The sequence below is a fragment of the Bos javanicus genome, chromosome 27, assembly GCF_032452875.1.
Source record: "Bos javanicus breed banteng chromosome 27, ARS-OSU_banteng_1.0, whole genome shotgun sequence".
Classification (NCBI taxonomy): Eukaryota; Metazoa; Chordata; class Mammalia; order Artiodactyla; family Bovidae; genus Bos; species Bos javanicus.
The window spans coordinates 34,740,295-34,762,383 of record NC_083894.1 but is presented as its reverse complement, the minus strand read 5'-3'; the positions used below and the strand labels follow the sequence as shown (position 1 = coordinate 34,762,383).

Genomic DNA, 22,089 nt, shown 5'->3' with positions numbered 1-22,089 from the left:
CCTCAACCGGCCAAAACCTGTTCCATTCCCCCCCACCCCGCCCCCCGCCCCAAACCTCCCCTCGCAGCTCTAGCCCCGCTTCTCCTCTCTACCCTCCAGCCCTGCCCTTCTCCAACCCCACCCTCCAGCCCCGCCCCTTCTCTCTGCCCTCTAGCCTCTCCCCTCAGCCCCAGTCACGCCCCTCAGCCCCAGCCCAGCCCCGCCCCTCCGAGACCCCAGTGCCCAATCCCCTCCACGCTTGGCGAACCTCGCGAGCCAGGTCCAGTCAACCGCCTTCCCTGAGGCAGGCCGGCCACGCAATGTTATCTCTCCTGCTACTCCTCACAGGGCTGGGCCAGCTGGCCTCCGCGGGCCATCGTAAGTGAGGACCCTACCGGATAGGAGGGGGCCCCATAATCACAGTGTCCCTTGGCGCAGGGGTGGAGGCCGTTGCCCTCCTGGCCGCAGAAGCCCAGGTCAGGCTGGGGGAGCCCGGGTTTGATTGGAATCCTGCCCATTTTCAGGGTTCTGCCAGGCCCGCTGGTCGGAGGACTCAGAGCAGGAATGGGATAGTTGTCTCTCACGCCCAGACGGGGATACAGGTCTTCTAGGTAGACGGGGTAGGGGTGGAGGTAGGGAGAGGATCCTGGATGGGGTCCAGGGGACCCCTCCTTAAAACCCTACACAGCATGATATTTTGGGGGGTGTGTGTGTGTGTGTGTGTGTGCGTGCTTGGGTGCGTGCGCACTGGGGCTTGGAAGATCCACAAGTGATGTGATAGGAGAGGACAAGTAAGAAAGGATGCGGTCATGCCCTGGGGAATGCTCACTCTTGTTTTCCTTACTGCAGACTCTGAAACAGCACGTCTACAAATTACAGTGCCACGGAAGATTGAGACAAACACCAAAGATGGCAGTATTTCAGAAACGCATGTAATTAACAAATCACTTTAAAATAAAAGAGTGTTTTATTTTTACTGGAATGCAAGACCCCAGTCGATGCATGCCTTCATGACATTTTGTGTTCTACCAAGATTGTGTTCAAGAGACCTTTTGTCTGAGGAGAACAAGTGCTTTCTTTTCATTTCTCAAGTAAATATAAACCTTATGAAACAATTTTAAAATACAGATACAAAGAAAAGAGATGCCTTGAATTCGTATCACACAAAAAGGAGTCTATGGTCTACTAAATTTTCTTTTTAAATATATCTTGTATGTAAATGAAGCCATACAAATATTTAACTTGTAGCATGATTTTAAGATAACAGTATATACATAATATCTTCATGCCTGTATTTAACATATATGTGCATATGGATATGTTTGCAAAAATGAATGTTATTTTTGGTCTGACTAACATGGTAAAGTGTGTCCCTTATGTACGTTGTAAAATGAAATCTAGGCAGTGCAGAGACTTGTTAAGAAAGGGAATGGCTATCTCACTTTCTAAAGGCAGTAAATTTGAAGGAAGTTTTAGAGACATGCATACACACGCTCACATAAATTTTTAATGAGCGTGTATGAGAGTTGTAGTTGGATTTTTCTTTTATGGGTAGACTTAGGAGTTAATTTTATGATTATTAGTAACAGCCCAGTTATTATTTTTCTTAACTGTAGGGTATCTTATATGTAACATCATAAAATGTTTCAAATTATAGATGGCTAAATAGTTTCATTTCTTTTTTTCCCATGGGGATGGTCTTGATCCCTGTCTCCTGTACAATGTCACAAACCTCTGTCCATAGTTCATTAGGCACTCTGTCTATCAAACCTAGTCCCTTAAATCTATTTTTCACTTCCACTGTGTAATCATAAGGCATTTGATTTAGGTCATACCTGAATGGTCTAGTGGTTTCCCCCACTTTCTTCAATTTAGGTCTGAATATGTAAATAAGGAGTTCATGATCTGAGCCATAGTCAGCTCACGGTCTTGTTTTTGCTGACTGTATAGAGCTTCTGCATCTTTGACTGCAAAGAATATAATCAGTCTGATGTCGGTGTTGGCCATCTGGTGATGTCCATGTGTAAAGTCTTCTCGTGTTGTTGGAAGAGGGTGTTTGCTATGACCAGTGTGTTCCCTTGGCAAAACTCTATTAGCCTTTGCCCTGCTTCATACTCTACTCCAAGGCCAAATTTGCCTGTTACTCCAGGTGTTTCTTGACTTCCTACTTTTGCATTCCAGTCCCCTATAATGAAAAGGACATCTTTTTGGGGTGTTAGTTTTAAAAGGTCTTGTATGTCTTCATAGAACCATTCAACTTCAGCTTCTTCAGAGTTACTGGTCGGGGCATAGACTTAGATTTTGCTGATATTGTTTGTCATGGAAACGAACAGAGATCATTGTGTCGTTTTTGAGAGTGTATGCAAGTACTGCATTTCAGACTCTTTTGTTGACTATGATGGCTCCTCCATTTCTTCTAAGGGATTCCTGCCCACATTAGTAGATATAATGGTCTTCTGAGTTAAATACACCCATTCCAGTCCATTTTAGTTTGCTGATTCCTAGAATTTCAACATTCACTCTTGGATCTCCTGTTTGACCACTTCCAATTTGCCTTGATTCATGGACCTAACATTCCAGGTTCTAATGCAATGTTGCTCTTTACAGCATCGGACCTTCCTTCCATCACCAGTCACATCCACAACTGAGTGTTGTTTTTGGTATGGCTCCATCACTTCATTCTTTCTGAAAAAGAAATGCAGAAGGGCAAAATGGTTGTCTGAGGAGGCCTTACAAATAGCTGTGAAAGAAGAAAAGTGAAAAGCGGAGGAGAAAAGGAAAGATATAAGCACCTTAATACAGAGTTCCAAAGAATAGCAAGGAGGGATAAGAAAGTCATCCTCAGTGATCAATGCAAAGAAATAGAGGAAAAGAACAGAATGGGTAAGACTAGAGATCTCTTCAAGAAAATTAGAGATACCAAGGGAACATTTCAGGCAAAGATGGGCTCAATAGAGGACAGAAATAGTATGGACCTAGCAGAAGTAGAAGATATTAAGAGCTGGCAAGAATAGACAGAACTATGCAAAAAAGATCTTCACGACCCAGATAATCACGATGGTGTGATCACTCACCTAGAACCAGACATCCTGGAATGTGAAGTCAAGTGGGCCTTAGGAGGCATCACTATGATCAAAGCTAGTGGAGGTGATGGAATTCCAGTTGAGCTATTTCAAATCTTGAAAGATGATGCTGTCAAAGTGCTGAACTCAATATGCTAGCAAACTTGGAAAACTCGGCAATGGCCACAGCACTGGAAAAGGTCAGTTTTCATTCCAATCCCAAAGAAAGGCAATGTCAAAGAATGCTCAAACTACCTCACAATTGCACTCATCTCACATGCTAGTAGATTAATGCTCAAAATTCTCCAAGCCAGGCTTCAGCAATACATGAACCGTGAACTTCCAGATTTTTAAGCCGGTTTTAGAAAAGGCAGAGGAACCAAAGATCAAATTGCCAACATCCATTGGATCATCAAAAAAGGAAGAGCATTCAAGAAAAACATCTATTTCTGCTTTATTGACTATGCCAAAGCCTTTGACTATGTGGATCACAATAAACTGGAAAATTCTGAAAGAGATGGGAATACCAGACCACCTGACCTGCCTCTTGAGAAACCTGTATGCAGATCAAGAAGCAACAGTTAGAACTGGACATGTAACAATGCACTGGTTCCAAATAGGAAAAGGAGTACGTTAAGGCTGTATATTGTCACCCTGCTTATTTAACTTACATGCAGAGTACATCATGAGAAACACTGCACTGGATGAAGCACAAGCTGGAATCAAGATTGCCAGGAGAAATATCAATCACCTCAGATACGCAGATGACACCACCTTTATGGCAGAAAGTGAAGAAGAACTAAAAAGCCTCTTGATGACAGTGACTTCTAGTGAAAAAGTTGGCTTAAAGCTCAACATTCAGAAAACTAAGACCATGGCATCTGGTCCCATCACTTCATGGGAAATAGATGGGGAAACAGTGGAAACAGTGGCTGGCTTTGTTTTTTAGGGCTCCAAAATCACTGCAGATGGTTATTGCAGCCATGAAATTAAAAGACACTCCTTGGAAGGAAAGTTATGACCAACATAGACAGCATATTAAAAAGCAGAGACATTACTTTGTCAATAAAGGTCCATCTAGTCAAGGCTATGGTTTTTCCTGTGGTCATGTATGGATGTGAGAGTTGGACTGAGAAGAAAGCTGAATGCTGAAGAATTAATGCTTTTGAACTGTGGTGTTGGAAAAGACTCTTGAGAGTCCCTTGGACTGCAAAGAGATCCAACCAGTCCATCCTAAAGGACAGCAGTCCTGGCTGTTCATTGGAAGGACTAATGTGAAGCTGAAACTCCAGTACTTTGGCCACCTAATGCGAAGAGCTGACTCATTTGAAAAGACCCTGATGCTGGGGAAGATGAGGGCAGGAGGAGATGGCAACGACAGAGGTTGAGATGGTTGGATGGCCTCACCGACTCAATGGATGGGTTTCAGTGAACTCCAGGAGTTGGTGATGGACAGGGAGGCCTGGTGTGCTGTTCATGGGGTCTCAAAGAGTCGGACACAGCTGAGTGACTGAAGGTTTATTTGAAGGTTTATGAATAGTTTCATAAACCTTCCTGAATAGTCATCTCAATAGAATCAAGGGTCAAACCACTGTAAAAAGTTGTTGATAAATAATGCAAAATGTCTACCAGAATAGTTGCATTATGTTTTACTCTTTTTCACAAAAATAGTGATGCCTATTGACCTGAGGCCTCTCCAGGTCTCCTCTTCAATCTTCTTATCTTTGCTCTAGTGAACACCCTCAATGAATGCTTCACGTCTAACGGGTGTTTTTCATCTAAGCCTTAACAAGAGATTGCGCATCTGTATATCAACTGTTTGAATCATTTTGATTAGTTGTCAGTCTGTTTCTGGTTTTGACTTCTCTTTTAATAAGAACTAACAGCTTTGGATAGGACACTTTGTTTTCCAGAAGGCAAAAGTGTTGATGTAAAAACATAAGAATGGGGTAGGAATCCAATTACAACCCCAGTAGCAAGATCTGAGAAGAATGTACTCAAATTTTTGTTAAATGAAAAACTGTGTTAGACATTGGAGTAGGTTTTATCGACGGAGTGGTTTACTTCTGACTGGCTCACTTTGTGGCATCAAGAAACACCAGAGATTATATATTTATAAAAGCTATAACATCCCCCAAAATGATCATCGGGAGACACTGAAATGTTCAGGAGAGTATAATGTACACTGGGAAAATGCTTCCAAAAGAAAGCATGAGGTTCCATGATCAGATCAGATCAGTCACTCAGTCGTGTCCGACTCTTTGCGACCCCATGAATCACAGCATGCCAGGCCTCCCTGTCCATCACCAACTCCCGGAGTTCACTCAGACTCATGTCCATCGAGTCAGTGATGCCATCCAGCCATCTCATCCTCTGTCGTCCCCTTCTCCTCTTGCCCCCAATCCCTCCCAGCATCAGAGTCTTTTCCAATGAGTCAACTCTTTGCATGAGGTGGCCAAAGTACTGGAGTTTCAGCTTTAGCATCATTTCTTCCAAAGAAATCCCAGGGCTGATCTCCTTTAGAATGGACTGGTTGAATCTCTTTGCAGTCCAAGGTTCCATGATAATAGCAGGAAAAAAAGAGCATTTGGTACACACACACATGCAAACACACACACATATACACACCCAATATTATGAGATAAGCATCCCTTGCTTTAAAATATTCATTTCTCAAGGAACATATAATGCTTCTAAATTTCTATGAATTTAATACAATGTCATCAGCATATATAACATGAAAACTGATGGCACAGCAGAGAGAAATTTTCAAATGCATTTCCATAGACAGATCTTTAAATTTTTTCTCACATGTTGATTGGCCAGTGTTAAAATTCTTCATGTGGGGAAGGAACATTTGAACAAGAAAAAATAAGCATTTTATTGAAGAATAAAGTGACCCCAATGAAGTTTTCCCCTTTCTGCTCTTTGTTTAGACACACTGGACTCTATGGATATCACATATGAGGGTTTTATATAAAGATAAAAGCTATGTTGCAGCAAGAAAAAGAGAATTCAGTATGTATCAGGAATCCAGGAAGCTTCCCCAGTGAGCTAGCTCCATGTCAGCCTGTGCTCTGGGAATACGTTGAGACTCTGGCTTTAAAAATCACAAGATTTATGGGAGGAATCTTGGCTTTGGGAGAACTCCTTACAAAGCTTTCAGTGACCTCTTAAGTAACCAAGCCAGCCTTTTTGAACTAGTTAGGGAAACACAACAGAAGCTAACCTTGGCCGGGGGGCGGGGGGGGGGGGGGGGGTTGTACTATAAACTGCAGCAATTTTAAGTCTCAATGCCCTTGTTTTAGCCAAGAGTCAGAAACATCCAAATTTGTCACTATTTCCAGAAACAGAACTTAAAAAAATTTTTTAATATGTTTATTTATTTTAATTGGAGGCTAATCTCTTTACAATATTGTGTCAGTTTTGCCATACATCAACATGAATCTGCCACGGGTGTACACGTGTTCCCCATCCTGAGCACACCCCCACCTCTCTCCCCAAGAACTTTTCTAACCAAGCTGCATGTATGCTCTGTCTCCATTGTAAATAATGGTTCTGAAGAACAATACTTATACTTTTCAAGAATATATGATGTCATTTAATGAAATATCACAGCAAGGAAAATACATAAATAAATGAAAAACCTATAGGGATAGTACAGCACTCATTATCTGGGAACAGTACAGTTAGGTTAAAACTTAACAAAAAAACTCAGAAGTGTATTTGAAAATTTAAAAATATATTTGTACATGGTTCATGGGTTGATGGAGAGATCATAAACTGTAATCAATATTAAATAATAAACAATGAATGAGAATGAAAAATTGCAAAGAAAAACTTAAGTCATGCTCTGAAGTTCATATAATACCATAATATATACTCCTATCCACAAATAAATAGGTGACAATAAATGGTTGGAAATTTAAAAATAGAAAAATAACTATAACCTTAAAATTCTTAAAACTTTCTCCTTAAATAAAGAGGTAGAATTAATGAAAAAATACATAAACTGAAGTAGCTCAGATTCCCAATGTCAAAAGTTGATTTCTGATAAGGTAAAACAGAACATTTGGTGAGATAGACTAAGGAAAATGAGAAGGAAGAGATGCACTGTTAGAAGTGAGACTCACACAAATATGAACTGGCCAATAGAATATGAATTCCAGATATCATCCTTTAGTAGAAGAACTGCCTTTTAGCTTTCTGAATGGTGCCTTTAGGTGAACATCAGATTTTAGTTGAATTTTATTTTATCTTAGAAAAGAACTTGCTTTGTATTCTTTAATTTTCCTTTTATTTTCTCTGGAAACTGCAAAGTAAGGAAAGATCAGAAAACTCAAATTTCTTCAAATTTTACTCAACATTTCTAAATGCAACCATTTTAAGTAAAAATTTGTTTGAGACTTTAATGCTCTTACTTTTGCAGTAGATTTATAATCCTAGATTTTATGTAACTTGGATTATGATTAATTCTGTCATATGTTCCAAGATTGAAGAAAACTGTCATGGTATATCTCTGTAGAAGTGAAGATATATAGTTTGTTTTTGTTGTTTTTAGTCTCTTAGACATTTCTGACTGTTTTGAGACTCCATGGACTGTAGCCTGCCAGGTTCCTCTGTCCATGTGATTTCACAGACAAGAATACTGGAGTTGGTTGTCATTTCCTTCTCCAGTATATATAATTTTGATACATAATATCATCCCTGTTTATATTAAAGAGTACATATTTTTTAAAATTAGGACTTTTGACTTTCAGAGATTTGAAATATCTAATAATTACTTTTTCTCTGAATCCTTTGCTATAGGTCGCCTATTCCATCCAAATTGACAAGAAAACATATACTCTCCCACTTGAAAAACAGTAAGTGGACATTCTTTCTTTCATAGAGTTGTTTTTAGTTTCTTAAGTTTGGAATGGCTTCCTGTAACTGAGTCTACATTAAAGCCTAAACATTCAAAGGCATGAGTATTTTATTTAACATGTTAAGTCTTCTTGTTAATTCATGTCAGATTAGACTTTTGAGTCATTATCATTAGATCTTAAGTCTAATATTCAGATTCAACTATAATGATATAAATATTAGAGCATATGAAATACATGAACATCATTTTATGTAACTCCTTACATTTAATTACATTACAATTGTAAATGAACTAATGTTATCTGCCCATAATTCAGTTTCTTTGTTTCATGTCATTTAACATAATTATGTGACTTTATGCATTTTGTTTGATGTTACACTCTCAGTTTGTCTCATTTTGCTATACTGTATACTTTTAATGTCTTCAGATTTCTGCTTTCATTCTGTGAGGAAGCCAACATCAATTACCTATGTGTATCACTCCATGATTTTCTAATCTAAATTTCATCTTTATCTGAAATAAAACATACAGAAACCTACCCGAAAAAGGATTTCTTTGCTCAAATGCAAATTGTCTTCTGCAAGTGTCTTATTCAATAACAGCATATATTTTCTTTCTCTGTATGTATGTTTTCTCTCATTTTTAGTAGTGAGAATGCATGGCATATAGTATTGATGGGTAATGAGGTTATTTCCAGGGATTGTCACTATAGACTCTGACAAGAAGCATCCTCATCCATGTATTTTTATATCATACAGATTTTGTTACATAACAGACTTGATATAAATTAATGGACTTCTGGATCAAGAAGGATGAATGCTAAAAATAGTCATAATAATAATAATAATAATGACAAGAACAACAGTAACTGACATTTACTGAGCAAGTACCATTTTCCAAGTGCATTTCTAGCAATTTTCATGTTGCTGAGTCATGTTTGACTCTTTGGTACCTCGTGGACTGCAGCATGCCAGGCTCTCCTGTCCTCCATTTATCTAACCATCTCATATTCCATCACGCTCATCTCCTTTTGCCTTCAATCTTTCCCTGCATCAGTGTCTTTCCAATGAGCAGATTCTTCACATCAGCTGGCCAAAGTATTGGAGCTTCAGCTTCAGCATCAGTCCTTCCACTGACTATTCATGTTTGATTGCCTTTAGGATAAACTGGCTTGATCTCTTTGCAGGCCACAGGACTCTCAAGTGTCTTCTCCAGAACCACAATTCAAAGGCATCAGTTCCTCAGCCTTCTTATGGGCCTATTTTCAAATCTGTACGTGACTACTGGAAAAACCATGACTTTGACTATACGGACCTTTGTTGGTGAAATGGTATCTCTGCTTTCTAGTACACTGTCTATGTTTGTTGTAGCTTTACTTTGAAGAAGCAAGTGTCTTTTAATGTCACGTCTGCAGTCACTGTCTTCAGTGATTATGGAGACCAAGAAAATAAAATCTGTCACTGCTTTTGCTTTTTCCACATCTATTTGCTATGAAGTGAGGGGACCAGAAGCTATGATCTTAGTTTTTTGACTGTTGAATTTTAAGCCAGCTTTTTCACTCTCCTCTTTCACCCTCATCAGGAGGTTCTTTAGTTCCTCTTCACTTTCTGCCATTACAATGGCATCATCTGCACATCTCAGGTTGTGGATATTTCTCCAGCAGTCTTCATTCCAGCTTGGGCTTCATCCAGCCCATCATTCCACATGATGTACTCTGCTTGTAAGTTTAATATGCAGGGTGACAATATACAGTCTCTTACTCCTTTCCCTATTTGCACCAGGCAGTTGTTCCATGTCTGATTCCTACTGTTGCTTCTTGACCCACATATATGTTTCCCAGAAGAGAGGTAAGGTGTTCTAGTACAAGCATTTCTTTGAGAATTTTCCACAATTTATTGTGATCCATAGTCAAAGGCTCTAGCATAGTCAATGAAGGAGAAGTCGATGTTTTTCTGTTTCTCCCTTGCTTTCTTCATGATCCAACGAATGTTGGAAATTTGATCTGTCTTCTCTACTTCTTTTAAACCCAGCTTGTACATCTGGAATTACATGGTTCATGTACTTCTGAAGTCTAACTTGAAGGATTTTGAGCATAACCTTGCTGGCATGTAAAATTAGCACAATAGTAAGGTCGTTTGAGCATTCTTTGGCACTGCCCTTTTTTGAGGTTGGAATAAAAACTGACATTTTCCACTCCTGTGGCCACTGCTGGGTTTTCCAAATTTGCTGATTTACTGAGTGCAGCACTCTAACAGCATCATCTTTTAGAATTTTGAATAATTCAGCTGGAATTCTTTTACCTCCATTAACTTTGTTCATAACAGTGCTTCCTAAGGCCTACTTGATTTCACATTCCAGCATGTCTGGCCCTAGGTGAGTGACCACACCATGGTGGTTTTTTAGGTCATTAAAACCTTTCTGGTATAGTTCCTTTGCATACTCTTGCCATCTCTTCTTAATATTTTTTGCTTCAGTTAGATCTTCAGTGTTTCCGTCCTTTATCAGGCCCATCTTTACTTGAAATATTCCCTTATCTCCAGTTTTCTTGAAGAGATCTTTAGTCTTTCCCTTTCTATTATTTTTCTCTGTTTTTTTTTTTTGTTTGTTTGTTTGTTTGTTTTGTTTTGTTTTGTTCATTGCTCAAGAAGTCTTTCTCATCTCTCTTTGCTATTCTCTGGAACTCTGCATTCAGTTGAGTATTTCTTTCCCTTTCTCCCTAGCCTTTCACTTCTCTTCTTTCCCCAGCTATTTTTAGCACATCCTCAGACAACCACTTTGCCTTCTTGCATTTCTTCTTCTTTGGGATGGTTTTGGCATTGCCTCCTGTACAGTGTTACAAACTTCCGTCCATAGTTCTTCAGGCATTCTTCCACCAGGTCTAATCCCTTGAATTATTTGTCACCTCTACTGTATAATCATAAGGGATTTGATTTAGATCTTACCTGAATGGCCTAGTGGCTTTCCTTGCTGTCTTCAACTTTAGCCTGAATTTTGCAATAAGGAGCCACAGTCATCTCCAGGCTTTGTTTTTACTGATTGTATACAGCTTCTCCATCTTTGGCAACAAAGAACATAATCAATCTGATTTCAGTATTGACCATCTGTTGATGACCATGTGTAGACTGGTCCACTGGATTGTTTGGAAAGAGTGTTTGCTATGACCAGTGTCTTCTCTTGACAAGACTCTGTTAGCCTTTGCCTGCTTTCATTTTGTACTTCGAAGCCAAACTTGTCTCTTATTCCAGGTTTCTCTTGACTTCCTTCTTTTGCCTTCTAATCCCCTATGATGAAAAGGGCATCTTTTTTTGATCTTAGTTCTAGAAGGTATCCTAGGTCTTCATAGAACTAGTCAACTTCACTGTCTTTAACATCAGCCATTGGGGCATAGACTTGGGTTACTGTGATGTTGAATGGTTTGCCTTAGAAACGAACTGAGATCATTCTGTCATTTTTGAGATTGACCCAATTACTGCATTTTGAACTCCTTTGTTGACTATGAGGGCTACTCCGTTTCTTCTAAGGGATTCTTGCCCAAAAGAGTGGATATAATTCTCATCTGAGTTAAATACACCCTTTCCCATCCATTTTAGTTCACTGATTCCTAAGATGTTGATGTTCAATCTTACCATCTCTTGCTTGACCATTTCCAGTTTACCTTGATTCATGGACCTAACATCCCAGGTTCCTATCCAATATTGTTCTTTACAGTATTGGACTTTCATCACCAGACACATCCACAGATTAGCTTTATTCCTGCTTTGGCCAAACTGCTTCTTTCTTACTGTGCAAAAGTGCAGTCGCTCAGTTGTGACCGACTCTTTGCAACCCCAATGACTGTAGCCTACCAGCCTCCTCCGTCCATGGGATTTTCCAGGCAAGAGTACTGGAGCGGGTTGCCATTTCCTTCTCCAGGGGATCTTCCCAACCCAGGGATTGAACTTGAGTCTCCCGCATTTCAGGCAGATGCTTTAACGTCTGAGCCACATTATTAATTGCCCTTCACTCTTCCTGAGTAGCATATTGTATACCTTCAACCTGAGGGGCTCATCTTCCAGTGTCATATCTTTTTGCTTTTTTCATACGGTCTGTGGGGTTTTCCAGGTAAGAATACTGGAGTAGATTGCCGTTTCCTTCTCCAGTGTACTACATTTTGCCAGAACTCTTCACTGTGACCCATCCATCTCGGATGCATGGCTTATAGCTTCATGTAGTGACACAAGCCATCTCTGCCAAAGCAAGGCTATAATCCATGAAGGGGATTTTACCTTGGGGGTCTGGCAAATTACCAGCCCAGTTTGAGACTATGTCACTTATTTTGATGGGGCCTTCCCAGGTGGCTCAGTGGTAAAGAATCCTCCTGCCAAAGCAGGAAATGCAAGAGACTCACGTTCAGTTCCTGAGTGGGGAAGATACCCTGGAGGAAGCAATGGCAACCCACTCCAGTATTCTTGCCTGGAAAATAGCATGGACAGAGGAGCCTGGTGGGTTACAGTTCATGGGGTTTCAGTGTCAGACATAAGTGAGTGACTGAGCACTACTGCACACTTACTTTTGCCAAAGTCATGTTGGATGAATTGATTTCAACAGAGGCTTAAAAAGGTTCTCATGGTTTTCTGCTCTCCATCTTTATCTGTCATCCCCATGAGAATATGTTTTGGCTAAGCTTGCTGAAAGATTAAAGACATGCGGATCATAGCCAAAGTGTTCTATTTATGCCTGCTGCTGTTAAGTCACTTCAGCCGTGTCCAACTCTGCACGACCCCATAGACGGCAGCCCACCAGGCTCCCCTGTCCCTGGGATCTCCAGGCAAGAACACTGGAGTGGGTTGCCATTTCCTTCTCCAATGCATTGAAAGTGAAAAGTGAAAGTGAAGTCACTCAGTTGTGTCCAACTCTTAGCGACTCCATGGACTGCAGCCTACCAGGCTCCTCCATCCATGGGATTTTCCAGGCAAGAGTACTGTGGGTTGCCATTCCCTACATCAGCCAATATTCAGCTGAATCCTGTACCACTGAGCAAGCCTGGCCAGTTAGCAGAGTTGTCATGGCTACTGGCACATGACCCAAAAGTGTGAGCAGTAGGTACATTTTGTTTTACCGTATGTGGTTGTGGTTGTTCATAATGGAACATTATGCATAATATCATTTGTTGAGATTCATTCATAATGATGTGTGCAAAGTGGGTTTTAATGCATATGTTGCCATCAAATTAATATATCTCATAAATTATTTATCCTCCCTTATTTACAACAAGAAAGCTTTCTAGTTGACATCCCTGGACATGACTTCCCAGGCCTCAGTGTAGCTATTGCATTATAAATAAGAAAATTCTTAAGTGTTATATACTGCCAGTTTTTTTTTTCTTCAAAACCTTTATAACTAATTTTTATGACAATAAATTAAAGGATATTTGTTTTCTACATTCTCAACCAAATGCATATATTCACTCATTTTTGTTAATTAGTGGATAACAAATACTATTTTATTGTTGCTTTAATATGCCATTCCCTGGTTGTTAATAACATGTAGTGTCTTTCCCAGTCAAAATGTACAGTTCTCATTGACTTGCTTCCCGTAAGATTTTAAGGTAATTAGTTTCTATTCATTCAGTCAGTCCAATTCAGGTCAGTCGCTCAGTCGTGTCCGACTCTTTGCGATCCCATAGACCGCAGCACGCCAGGCCTCCCTGTCCATCACCAACTCCCGGAGTTTCTCTAAACTCATGTCCATTGAGTCGGTGATGCCATCCAACCATCTCATCTTCTGTCATCTTCTTCTTCCACCTTCAGTCTTTCCCAGCATCAGGGTCTTTTCAACCAAATGCATATATTCAACCAAATGCATATAACCAAACTCTGGTCTTTTCAGAGTCAGCTCTTCGCATCAGGTGGCCAAAGTATTGTCTTTTATTCATTAGTTTTGAGTTATTTATATTCTATGTATGGCTTTATCTTTCTGTTTTTCTACTTTTTGCTCCGTCATCAACTTGTGAGAAGTTTTGTTTTCTCTGGCTATTACCACTTAATCTTTTCTATAGTTGTGAAAATAGCATGTTGAATACTGATGTTTCCTCCTATGTTTTGGGGATTTATTGCTATAAAAAAGAATTTTCAAATAATCCTCATATTCATATTTTTTCTTATAGGTTCTCATGTTCTTCTCTTGTGTCTCTCAGATCCTAAAGTGATACCAAAACATCCTATAATTTTTAAAATTGTCTTTCCATTCGAAATGTAAATCCACTACTTTCAGTTTCTTTATCAGCTCTATTTGCATTTTCCTTCTTTTTTGAAACATTTTTTAATTGCAGTTTTCTGCTGACTCAGGTATTATTTAGTTAGAATATTTTCTAGTTAGATTATTTTCTTCAGAAGGAATATGCAAATAGCATGCGTCCCTAATACAGATCTGTGGATGTCTTTTTGTTCTCATAATTGAATAACATTTTGGCAATGTGTTGAATTTGTGAGTCATATTTCTTTTCTATAAATTTTTGTAATTTGATACAGTCTATTTTAAGTTTTCCAGTATGTTTTCTTTGTATAGGTGGGTGTGAGTTTCTGTGTATATGTATGTATATTACATTAATACTCCCTGAAATATCCAAAGTCCCTTAATGTTTTCTTTTTAATTTTCAGCCCATATACCTTATTTTCTTCCATGGGGGATTTATGCTTTCATCCTGCATCTTATTTCTCTGTGCTGTATATCATATTCTATAACTATGATCAAATCTTTATTTTTGACGTGCATTCTGCCAGCATCTTTCTTTATTGGCTAAACCTTTAATTATGTTTACAGTAAGCAAATTTTCTTGGATACATTTATTCGATTCCTTAATATTAACTGTCTGCCAATGCAGGAGACAGAAGAGATGTGGATTTGATTCCTGAGTTGGGACTGTCCCCTGGAGGAAGGCATGGCAGCCCACTCAAGTAACGTTGCTTTCAAAATTTCAAAATCTCATGGAAAAAGGAGACCAGTGGACTATAGTCTGTAGAGTCAAAGAGCTGAACACAGCTGAAGGGACATAGCATTCACACGTCGTGTATTTTAGTTTCATATTATCTTTTTTTTTCCTTCTCCAAATGGTCTGCTTGGAAAGCTTATTAATTTTTCTTGAATTTAAGACTGTTCTTGTCCATCAATGCTAGTTCATTAGAAGCTAGCTTTTAAATTTTGCCTTTGATTTGTTTTTCAATTTCCTTTTGTTGGACGTTGTTTTTCTTTCAGTGCTCACTTGTATTTCCCTTATGTGCTTAGTTGCTCAGTCATGTCTGACTCTTTGCAACCCCATAGGCTATAACCCAGCAAGCTCCTCTGTCCATGGGATTCTCCAGGCAAGAACACTGGAGTGTGTTGCCATTCCCTCCTCCAGGGAGGCTTTCCAACCCAAGGATCGAACCCAAGCCTCCTGCATTGCAGGTAGATTCTTTACCATCTGAGTTACCAAGGAAGCTTGATTTTCCTTATATCACTGATGAAGGCAGATTGGTGTGTTGTTTCATATAAAAAAGCAAAAGGTGTGGTTTTGGTAAAGAGCCTAGGATGAATAAACTTACAAACTAATTTTTTCTCATTTTAATAATTCTTGTCAAATATCTGTGAAGGTTTTTACTTCTGATTTCTTTTTTTCCAGGAATTACTGTTGGATTCCCACTCTGCCACCTCCATTTAAATGCTTACAGTTATAAAATGTAGCTCTGCCCTTGTTCCAGAATTCATGTTCTAGATGCTTTCACCTAAACCCATATGGGCCATTCAGATTCTTTAATCATTATATACACTGATATATAAAGATATACATAGTATATCATTTCAGTATATATATATGTATATATGTGTATATATATAATATATTTGAATCTTTTTGTCTTATACATCATTACAAATTAACTATACTTCACTAACAATCTTTTTTAAAAAAAGAATGAGAGCAAATAAAGTAGATATGAATTGAAAAGTAGTGATTGTAAAGTAATTAACCTCCAATTAAAATAAATAAATTAATATTTTAAATAAATAAAAACAACAAAAAAAGAAGTGATGAAGAAAGCACTCTGTTAATGCTTTAGTTTCTCTCTATCCTGGTGTTCAGAGGCTTCCTGATGTTTGGAATCCTTGAGAAATCTAGGGTCCTTGGACTCTTTAGTCAGTAGAAATTGTTAAGTGGCCAGACAAGGAATTCAGGCAAGGCTTTGTTGAGACTGGCGCTGCAGCAGGAGGGAGTGAAAACAAGCAACAGGTTCCCTTGCTCACTCTCTGAGGAGGGCAAGCTGGTTCCTCATGTGAGGTGAAAGTCAGGGGGGACTGGTGGTCCAAGGCCACTCTGCTCACCACAGGAGAGGCCAATGAATCCACGAGATGAGGGACTGAGGCAAGGAAGAGACTTTATTTGGGGAGCCAGCTGACCGAGAAGATGGCAGGCTAGCACTTCAAAATAACCGTGTTATTGGGGTCTGGATGCCAGATTCTTTTATAGATCAGAGATGGGGGGAGGTGAGGTAGCAAAGTAAAAAGACCTTGAATCTTGGAAACACCTCCTAGAATGCCAAGTCTCAGGCAGAGGATGTGTTAATTTCTTCCTTCCTGCCATCTACAGCACGTGGTTCTGAACAAAGGCACTCCAGTTTACAGTCAGTCAGAGGGGCAGGATTCTCTGAGGCAGGCCATTCAAATATAGTAACAAAAGCAATGAAAAGCAAGTCACAGAAACAGTTCCAACATGGAGTCAGAATTGGCTTCTCTGCAACAGTTTGCAGATTCCCTTGGTGGTGCTGTATACAAGCATCATGCACAGATCAGATCAGATCAGTCGCTCAGTCGTGTCTGACTCTTTGTGACCCCATGAATCGCAGCACGCCAGGCCTCCCTGTCCATCACCAACTCCCGGAGTTCACTCAGACTCACGTCCATCGAGTCAGTGATGCCATCCAGCCATCTCATCCTCTGTCATCCCCTTCTCCTCTTGCCCCCAATCCCTCCCAGCATCAGAGTCTTTTCCAATGAGTCAACTCTTCACATGAGGTGGCTAAAGTACTGGAGTTTCAGCTTTAGCATCATTCCTTCCAAAGAAATCCCAGGGCTGATCTCCTTCAGAATGGACTGGTTGGATCTCCTTGCAGTCCAAGGGCCTCTCAAGAGCCTTCTCCAATGCCACAGTTCAAAAGCATCAATTCTTTGGCGCTCAACCTTCTTCACAGTCCAACTCTCACATCCATACATGACCACAGGAAAAACCATAGCCTTAACTAGACGGACCTTTGTTGGCAAAGTAATGTCTCTGCTTTTGAATATGCTATCTAGGTTGGTCATAACTTTCCTTTCAAGGAGTAAGCATCTTTTAACTTCATGGCTGCAGTCACCATCTGCAGTGATTTTGGAGCCCCCCCAAAATAAAATCTGACACTGTTTCCAATGTTTCCCCATCTATTTCCCATGAAGTGATGGGACCGGATGCCATGATCTTCGTTTTCTGAATGTTGAGCTTTAAGCCAACTTTTTCACTCTCCACTTTCACTTTCATCAAGAGGCTTTTGAGTTCCTCTTCACTTTCTGCCATAAGGGTGGTGTCATCTGCATATCTAAGGTGATTGATATTTCTCCCGGCAATCTTGATTCCAGCTTGTGTTTCTTCCAGTCCAGCGTTTCTCATGATGTACTCTGCATATAATTTAAATAAACAGGGTGACAATATATAGCCTTGACATACTCCTTTTCCTATTTGGAACCAGTCTGTTGTCCCATGTCCAGTTCTAACTGTTGCTTCCTGACCTGCATACAAGTTTCTCAAGAGGCAGATCAGGTGGTCTGGTATTCCCATCTCTTTCAGAATTTTCCACAGTTTATTGTGATCCACACAGTCAAAGGCTTTGGCATAGTCAATAAAGCAGAAATAGATGTTGTTCATCGCAGCACTGTTTATAATAGCCAGGACATGGAAGCAACCTAGCTGTCCATCAGCAGATGAATGGATAAGAAAGCTATGGTACATATACACAATGGAATATTACTCAGCCATTAAAAAGAATACATTTGAATCAGTTCTAATGAGGTGGATGAAACTGGAGCCTATTATACAGAGTGAAGTAAGCCAGAAAGAAAAACACCAATACAGTGTACTAACGCATATATACGGAGTTTAGAAAGATGGTAACAATAACCCTGTGTACGAGACAGCAAAAGAGACACTGATGTATAGAACAGTCTTATGGACTCTGTTGGAGAGGGAGAGGGTGGGAAGATTTGGGAGAATGGCATTGAAACATGTATAATATCATGTATGAAATGAGTTGCCAGTCCAGGTTCGATGCACGATACTGGATGCTTGGGGCTGGTGCACTGGGACGACCCAGAGGGATGGTATGGGGAGGGAGGAGGGAGGAGGGCTCAGGATGGGGAACACATGTATACCTGTGGCGGATCCATTTCGATATTTGGCAAAACTAATACAATATTGTAAAGTTAAAAAAAAAAAAGAAATAGATGTTTTTCTGGAACTCTCTTGCTTTTTCCATGATCCAGCAGATGCTGGCAATTTGATCTCTGCTTCCTCTTCCTTTTCTAAAACCAGCTTGAACATCAGGAAGTTCACACTTCACATATTGCTGAAGCCTGGCTTGGAGAATTTTGAGCATTACTTTACTAGCGTGTGAGATGAGTGCAATTGTGTGGTAGTTTGAACATTCTTGGCATTGCCCTTCTTTGGGATTGGAATGAAAACTGACCTTTTCCAGTCCTGTGGCCACTGCTGAGTTTTCCAAATTTGCTGGCATATTGAGTGAAGCACTTTCACAGCATCATCTTTCAGGATTTGGAATAGCTCAACTGGCATTCTATCACATCCACTAGCTTTGTTTGTAGTGATGCTTTCTAAGGCTATGCCTTGCTTTTTCTCCTGGCACCTCAGAAGTGGTGGTCACTTTGTGGCCTTTTTGTGTCTAATTTGATCATACTTACCCAGACTGCTCATGCAGGCAGTTATTTTTAGTCCCTTATAGTTCCTTTATCATTTGTTACTCATGGAGACATTTGCCCAGGTCAAGTACTCCAGTAAAGAGTTCAGGTCCCACCCTATCTCATTCCTACCATAAACATGTTAGATTGTTCCAAGGTAATCAACATCCACCTAGTAAGAAGCTTATAGCTCCAAACTCCATTTATATCACATTTATGTAAAAATAACATATGATATTTGAGCCAAAGACTAGAATCCTTCTTCCAAACAAAGACTTTGAGACGTAGTGTGTGGTTCTACAATTTTTCTCCTACTGCTTCAAGAGAAGCAGTTTCCATAGAGGGACCATGTCTTTTCCTAGGTTCCAGAAGGAAGGCATTGTGGAGTTGAATCTGCAGTAACCTTGTAAACAACATTTGTTTTAATTTTAAAGCACTGGGAATTTGGAGGTTGTTTTTTAGCCTAGGATAAGTTATGAAAAAAAAATTAATGAAATAAGCGTAAATTTTTTGTTATTTATCAACCCATGGCTGCTTATTAGCAAATTATAACAAAAGCATTTATGCCATGAGATGTATAGATGGTTGAATCTATAAAAACTTTGCTTTGGGTATTGGAAGTCCTGGATTTTATTAGACATCAATCTGTGTCATTACAGTGCCCACACTTGTATCTGGTCATTCTGGTTCTTGTTTTTTCTTATATACATAATATGCTATCAGAAAGAAAGGTAGACAATGGAGAGATGAACCCACTTCAGTTCAGTTCAGTCCTTCAGTCTTGCCTGACTCTTTGCGACCCCATGGACTTCAGAACGCCAGGCCTCCCTGTCCATCATCAACTCCCAGAACTTACTCAAACTCAGGCCATCCAACTGTCTTATTGTCTGTCACCCCCTTCTCCTCTGCCTTCGATCTTTCCCAGCATTAGGGTCTTCTCCAGTGAATCCATTCTTTGCATCAGGTGGCCAAAGTATTGGAGCTTCAGCTTCAGCATCAGTCCTTCCAGTCAATATTTAGGACTGATTTCCTTTAGGATTGGCTGGTTTGATCTTCTTGCAGTCCAAGGAAGCCATTTAATTTTTGCATATTTAAGCTCATAAATTGGAAAGTAATATTTTTTTTAAAATGTCATAACTCTGGAAATTACTTTTATTAATGCTGTTATTAAGACAAAGTTTATTGTTTTGGTTGAATTAGGTCATTTTTAGACTCTAACCTCCTGGTGTATTCATACAACAAATCGAGGGTGTTATATCCAGATTCTTCATTTATAAAGGTAAGTTTTACTTTATGTTTTGTAGATTTTTATCCTTTTGTGGTAAAGACATCATTGGTGGGAAGAATGAGCCTCCCTTATGCTCAGCCAGATTGTTGGGCAAGCAGATTGATCACAAACCCAAACATAATGTGGCTGTTGCTATGAAAACATGTTGAATAGAATGAGCATTTCAGAATGTGAAACTCAGGAATCACTTAATTGAAAAGGTCATTTACATTCTCTGGAAGTAGTTGTAGGAATTTGAGAGCAGAAAGAAGTGGGAAAAGGAACTCAAAAGCCTCTAAATACAGGGTAAAGTTTTGATGAAAGTGTCATAGAAGCTGAGCAGTGGAGGGAACAGTGGAAACCACTTCACAGAAAAAGCACAGAAAAATAAAGCTGCAATAGCATATTGAGTACTAAATCGTAATATGTTTACATGAAAACCACAGGAATTTGAATTATATCCCCCAATGCAGATAAGAGTCAAAAAAATGTTTAAAAGAATATGAAGAAGTTAGCTTTAGCTAACTAAGCTAACTAATACATAGCTAAGATATGTATTTTGCCAGACTAGATGATGGAGAAGATAGGAATGCGAGTGTTTGTTCAAATTCTGTTGCTGTGCTACAATTCAGAGAGAATGATTTTTAAAATATGGTAACCAGTACAGCATTTCTCTTTCTCACCACCTGCAAGTAGAAAGTAGGACAGAATTCATGAGGCACCTGGTTTCAGACATTAGACAGTTAAAAGAAAAATCAGAGATTCTTCCTCTGACAGAAAGGAAGCACAGAGGGTGAGTCTCACACTGAACTTGGTCCTCTGACTAGGAATAATGTCTTAACTATAGTACAAGAGTTGAATCAAATAGGACTTCTTACGAGTTTGGATTTTCTGAATTGTAGGGATAACGTATTCCCTACAATTGGATAATGTTAGATATAGGTTTTTGGGTTTTTTTGTTTAATATGGTCTTTACAAAGTTAAGGAAATTCACTGTTCCTAGATTGGTAAGAATCTGTTTGTTTTTCTGCCCCATGATGGGGATTGTAATTAATTGTATAAGATGGCTTTTCTGTATTAGTTGATATGATCATATGATGTTGAGATAGTGTATTGCTTTGACTGATTCTCAAATATTGATACAATACCTAGAAAATATCTTTCATACCTAGAAAAATCCAAACTTGGTCTTGTTGTATGAAATTTTTATTCATGCCTGGATTTGATTTGCTAACAATTTTTTGAGAATTTTGGGGGTCAAATTTCATGAAAAACATTGGTCTATGATTTTCTTTTTTTGTAGTGACTTTGTCTAATTTTTAGATTAGAGTAATACTGGCCTCATTAAATACATCAAAAAGTAATGCATTCTCTTTTGCTTTTCAGGAGGACATTGTATAAAATACTTGTTAATTCTTAAGGTACTTGGTAAAATTCTACAGTGAAATCCCTGGGCTTTGGGATTTTGCATGTGTGTGTGTTGGGAGCTATTACATTAGCAATTCAATTTTTTAATAGTTATAGGCTATTTTATTTATCTGTTTTTTTTTAATTGCTTTGGTAGGTTGTAGTTTTTTAAGTAATTGGTCTGTATCATCTTGGGGGCATTTCTGCATGGAATTTTGTAATAGTATTTATTATTCTTTTAATGACTTACAGGAGCTTTAGTGATGTGTTGGTTGATTTCAATCATTGATGATATGTGACTCCTCTTTCCTTAACTGTCAGTCTTACTAGAGATTTTTCAATCTATTGCACATATCAAAGAACAGACTGTTTTCTTGCTTTGATTTTCTTTACTGTTATTTTCAATGTCACAGCTTTTTGCTGTGTTTCTTTTCTCCCTGATACCTTGCTTCAGGTTTATTTGGCTCTTCTTATTCTAATATGTTAAGGACAAAACTTAATAGGTGACCATTCATCTGGAAAAGATTGAGGGAAAGAGAAGGCTTAATGTC

At 39.1% G+C, this 22,089-nt stretch overlaps 1 protein-coding gene across 3 annotated transcripts in view; it reads left to right on the top strand.

Moving 5' to 3' along the window:
* The first annotated feature begins 236 nt into the window (after positions 1-236).
* LOC133240020 (A disintegrin and metallopeptidase domain 3-like) overlaps positions 237-22,089 on the top strand; it is a 113,875-nt gene continuing 92,022 nt past the window's right edge. Inside the window, exons 1-4 of one of the 3 annotated variants that reach the window (XM_061404543.1) lie at positions 237-357; positions 829-911; positions 7,851-7,906; positions 20,065-20,143. In XM_061404543.1, coding sequence (XP_061260527.1) covers positions 300-357; positions 829-911; positions 7,851-7,906; positions 20,065-20,143 — 276 coding nt within the window. In that variant the 5' untranslated portion in view covers positions 237-299. Of the gene's footprint in view, positions 358-828; positions 1,071-7,850; positions 7,907-20,064; positions 20,144-22,089 lie in introns of all 3 variants that reach the window. The other 2 variants (XM_061404540.1, XM_061404542.1) reach the window with 2 other exon arrangements.